The sequence below is a fragment of the Malania oleifera genome, chromosome 9 (assembly GCF_029873635.1).
Source record: "Malania oleifera isolate guangnan ecotype guangnan chromosome 9, ASM2987363v1, whole genome shotgun sequence".
In the NCBI taxonomy this organism is placed as follows: Eukaryota; Viridiplantae; Streptophyta; class Magnoliopsida; order Santalales; family Ximeniaceae; genus Malania; species Malania oleifera.
In genome coordinates this window covers 88,577,704-88,582,605 of record NC_080425.1, presented here as the reverse complement: position 1 = coordinate 88,582,605, position 4,902 = coordinate 88,577,704, and the positions used below count along the sequence as shown (strand labels likewise).

Genomic DNA, 4,902 nt, shown 5'->3' with positions numbered 1-4,902 from the left:
GGGTGGAGATTATATCAAACAAATCAAAAAAAAAAATGATACAGAATTGGAATAGAGAAGGAAGTTGAGTAGAGCTTCAAGTTTATAATAATGGGAGTGACGTTTTGTTGTGAATTGAGAAATATTTGGTCATGATTGGAGCAATGCTCGGTCATCCTAGGTCGGAAGTACTCAATCAAGATTCTGTCAACATTCTGACCTCTATTGACATTCTTGTGGGACACCAAACTACAAGAAAAGGGAAAAAAAAAAAAAAACCTATATTGAAGAAGCATCTTTTATCATCCACAAATATAGGCAATATTTCAACCCTATAAATTTCTCAAATGGCCCCAATCAGCTACCTGGCAATGACCGTGGTCCAAACCAAATTAATTGCAAAGCAAGAATGTTCTCATGTTTGCAAATGTTTTAGGCATCTATGAACAAGAGTTCTGAGAGAGAGAGAGAGAGAGAGAGAAGAAAATGGCACAACATATTTTGAGCCAGAACCATCCAACTTTGACAAGGGTGACAAACTGTTTTAAGAGCAAGCCAGAGCCTCCATTTATGAATTTGTAATCAATGAGGATTCAATTAGTTGCTCCACACACTAAGCAATTGAAGGAAATAATGAATGGGCTGACAAGGATGCAATGCACACATTATATAGGAAGAGTCGTACGTATGCAGCAACACTCGTGTGGACAGGTTGTTTCCACAACATACGCATGATGAAGACAGCAACAAAGCAACCTTACGAATGTGCCAAGGCCTTTCAGCTGGCTGCTGAAGAAGATCAACCTAGTAAGTTTCACTCTTCTTGCAGCAGCCAAATAATATTAGAGCAAAAATCAAGTTGAAAAACAAAATAAAAACAAACAAGAAACACACATGAAATTTTTAATTGAAGACAATTAAAGAGAACATTGCGTTTTACTACAAAATTCAATAACACATAACCCAACTCTCATTAAGGCAAAGTTAAACCTCGGTCATGAAGAGACCCTGATATAGCTCCATCAAATCTGGAACTTGATCCAGATGCTTAGTGACATAACTCTTCAAGAATTCGTCCTCAGTTAGCAGAAATGCCCAAGCTAACTGCTTGTCCTGTTTGAACAGTTTCTTCGACTCCAAAAACTTCAATAAGTTGTACCTTGGACGAATTCTTTTGTCAATAGAGTACATCAGGAGCGCAGGGCAAGCCATTATAACAGCTGGTTCCAAATTCATAGTGTTCGCATAGAAATCCATTGCTCTCTTGATCTTCTCCACAGAACAGGAAAGCAAATGTGGCGCGCGTTTAAAAGCGCACACAACATTTTCTTCAGAGAACCCTAAGCTCTTAAGCATTTCCACTTTTTTTTTCCAGGTGGAGTCACTGATAGAGACCATCACTCGAAAAGCGTTCACAAACACGGAAGAAGTCGGATCAAAACCCAACTTTTTGATGGTTTGTAATGCACTGATGAACCTTTCGGCACTCTGCAAGATCACTCTTGGCTGTAACATCATCAGTTTGGAGATACTCGAAATGGGTACCCCTTCATCAATTAAAACGTCGATATTTTTTTGCATTGTCCCCGTAGAGTCTGTTAGCAACCACGAAGCACGCTTAGCAGCATCCACAACTTTCTCATTGGTCCCGAGAATCGACTTCAGGAATTCAAACGAGGGCTTTATTTGAGAACTTAAACTTCTACTCAGAATGTTCGGATTCGCTAAAACTAGCTCCGGAAGAAGCAGTCCCGCAAAGCCATTTTCGATGAGGTACTGCATTTTGTGCCTGAGGTTTTCCTCGGCTCGCAATTGGAAGATCGAGGGACGCCTTGCGATGAGTTCCGCGATCTGGGTATCGGAGAATTTGTGAGATTTCAGAACGGTAACGACGGATTCGTAGTTTCGTAGCTTCCTTTCGTCGAATTGTAGCGTCTGGGCAGTTGAAAGAGCAGTTTCCAGAGGAAACCCTCGTGATTTCGAAAGGGATTGAGCCGTGAATGATAACGAAGACGAAGATGGAGATGCGGCAACCGTTGCTGATGCTTTTAGCAAACCTTTTTGCATCGAAAGGAGCGAATTTATGAAAGGGAACTTAGACATTGGCGACGAAAAATATGTGAAAACCAATGGAGGCCACAAATACAAGAAGGCGAGTGTTGCTATTATAATTTTGAAGACCTAACGTAGGGAAATCGGCTGATGGTTGCAGACCATTGAACAGATAGAAGAGAAAGTCGAAACTCATAGAAGGGAGAAAATCACCGGAGGAGTCTTCACTCTTCGTAATCATGACAACGGAGGGTGAGGCCCTGCGGCGGCAGCGACGGCGGCATGGCTGTCCAATCTGGGCTACTAATGGGCGCCCGGTTGCAGTTGGGCCAGCAAGCCAGGGAGCACAATTTTTCTCAAACAGTTTAATTTATTTATTTATCTATTCCATTTTTCACTTGCAAAATGAAAATTAAGGATAAATTCTTATTTAATTTTAAATAAATCTAAAGCATGGATAGTGTTTTTTTTTTTTAAGATTTTCAGTAATGCTCCTTGCTTTTTAAAAATATTTATCATAAAAATATATATAAAAATTTCGTATAATTTTTCCTCTATGCAATGAGTTTGTCACTTAACTTAACTCACTTTTTTATTTTTTTATTTGTATCTAATCACTATGTTTTTCTCTAATATTTTATCATATAAAAGAATAAAGTAATTCAAAGGAACAAAAATTCTCAAGAATGAAAAATATGGTATATACATATATTAATTAGTTCCTATTTAGATATTTTTGATAAATTATTAAAATAAAAAATAATACAAAAATTTTCTTACGTTTTGTGTCATTTGAGTCTCGATTGCAAAATAATTTTTTCTTTTAGTGCAGTCATACAAATAATTAAATTATTTCTAAAAAATATTCTTTTACCAAAAAGATCGAATTTAGACAAAAAACTCTTGAATTTTGGATAATGAATTTATCTCGACTATTTGCATTTGCATGTATTACACTTGAAAGCTAGGAATTCAATTATTTTTTAATATACTTAACTTTGATCCTAATTTTCGTAATAAGGAGCATTTAATTTTAGAACAACGGTTCTATCCCAATTTGAAAAAATTACTACTTTCAATTGGCATCTCTTAGTTTTTTTTTTTTTTTTGGACCTTTTTTTATTTTTAATCTCCCTTTAAAATTGATATAAAAACGTGTATATCATACATGTAGATGACTTTTGGTATGCTCACATAATGGTTCTTATGGAATTGACCTTTGGAATGTCAATATAATCTTTGTCTATATAAGGACATGCTTTACAACCAAAATGTATATAAAAAGATAATTAGTAACATTTAGTTCCTGAAAAACTAGACGACTGAATTTCCATAACTCCAAATTTCTTTACTTTATTTTTTTCTATATTTCTTTTTTTATTTATTTATTTACAACACGTTATCAGTACAATTAAGTCTCTAATGGTATAGTAAAATTTTTTAAGTTTCGTTGGTATTATTCCAAGGTAAGAATCTTGTTTTTTTTTTTTTTAAACATTTGTTATTTATACAACTTTAGTTTTAACTATATCTCTTATCTTAAGTACGTGTTCCTAAATGTTTTTATGTTGGAACATATGTGAGAATAACATTTCCATTTTAATATTTACCTAACCTAGAATTTTTATTTGTTTTTCAAAGTGACTTTATGATGTCAAATCTTACAAAGCTTGAATTCGTTGCCCTTGATATTTTTGGAAGAAATTATCTACCATGAGTACTTGATGCTGAGATTCACCTTAATGCTATGAATCTTGATAGTACAATTGAAAAAGGAAATCAAGCATCCTTGCAGGATCGCACAAAGGCAATGATTTTCTTTCGACACCATTTACATGAAGAATTGAAAATTAAGTACCTTACTATAAAGAACCCATTAGTCTTTTGGAACAACTTGAAGGAGAGATATGAACACCCAAAAAATAGTAATTCTTTCAAAAGCTCGATATGATTGGATACACTTGCGATTGCTAGATTTTAAAATTGTAAGTGAATATAATTCAACCTTGTTTAAAATTAGCTCTCAATTGAAGTTATGTGAAGAAAAAATTACTGATGATGATATGTTAGAAAAAACATATTCGACTTTTCATGTCTCGAATGTGCTCCTACAACAGCAATATCGAGAACGTAGATTTACAAAATATTTTAAGCTAATTTTTTGTTTACTAGTGGCTGAACATAATAATGAGTTTTTTAAAAAAAATCATCAATCTTGTCCAACTAGCTTAACATCATTCCCTGAAGTGAATATGACTTTTTTCTTAAGGTCGTGGATGAGATCGTGATGGTAAAGAGGGTCGTGGTGGGAAAAATTGTTGGACTCGTGATGATCATCCTTCAAAGTTTGAAAGTAAAGGTGCTGAAAAAACTCAAAGGAAATGGGCAAAGAATAAAAGAAGTTTTGAAAAAAATAACAAAGTGAAAAATAATGAAAATATTTACTATAGTTGTGGAACAAAAGGTCATTGGTCTCGAATATGTCGCACTCCTAAACACCTAATTGATCTTTACAAGACATCGTTAAAAGGAAAAGAGAAAAACGTTAAAGTGAATTTGTCTGAACCCATTGATGCTAAGTATGAGTCTCCTTTGGATGTTGATTTTGATGTTTCTGATTTTTATTTTTATTTTTTTTTTATGATCCTAGTGGCAAAATTGATCATTTGATTGGGGATGGAAATGTCAACTATTAAATTATCTTCATGTTAATGTTATTTTGAAAAAATTAACTTATGTATTTTTTCATTAAAAGTTTTACATATAATATGCTTGGTAATATTTTGTTATCTTTCCTAATTCTCAAATTTTATTTTTCATTTACTAGATCATACAAAATAAACTTGATAAAATGAAAGATGACATGTGTTT

The 4,902-nt window shown here is 33.7% G+C and overlaps 1 protein-coding gene across 1 annotated transcript; it reads right to left on the bottom strand.

Annotated features, from left to right (window-relative positions):
- Positions 1-963: 963 nt before the first annotated feature.
- LOC131163564 (uncharacterized) lies at positions 964-2,082 on the bottom strand. Its single transcript, XM_058120157.1, has one exon. The coding sequence runs from the start codon at positions 2,080-2,082 to the stop codon at positions 964-966; it is 1,119 nt and encodes a 372-aa protein (XP_057976140.1).
- Positions 2,083-4,902: the final 2,820 nt, after the last annotated feature.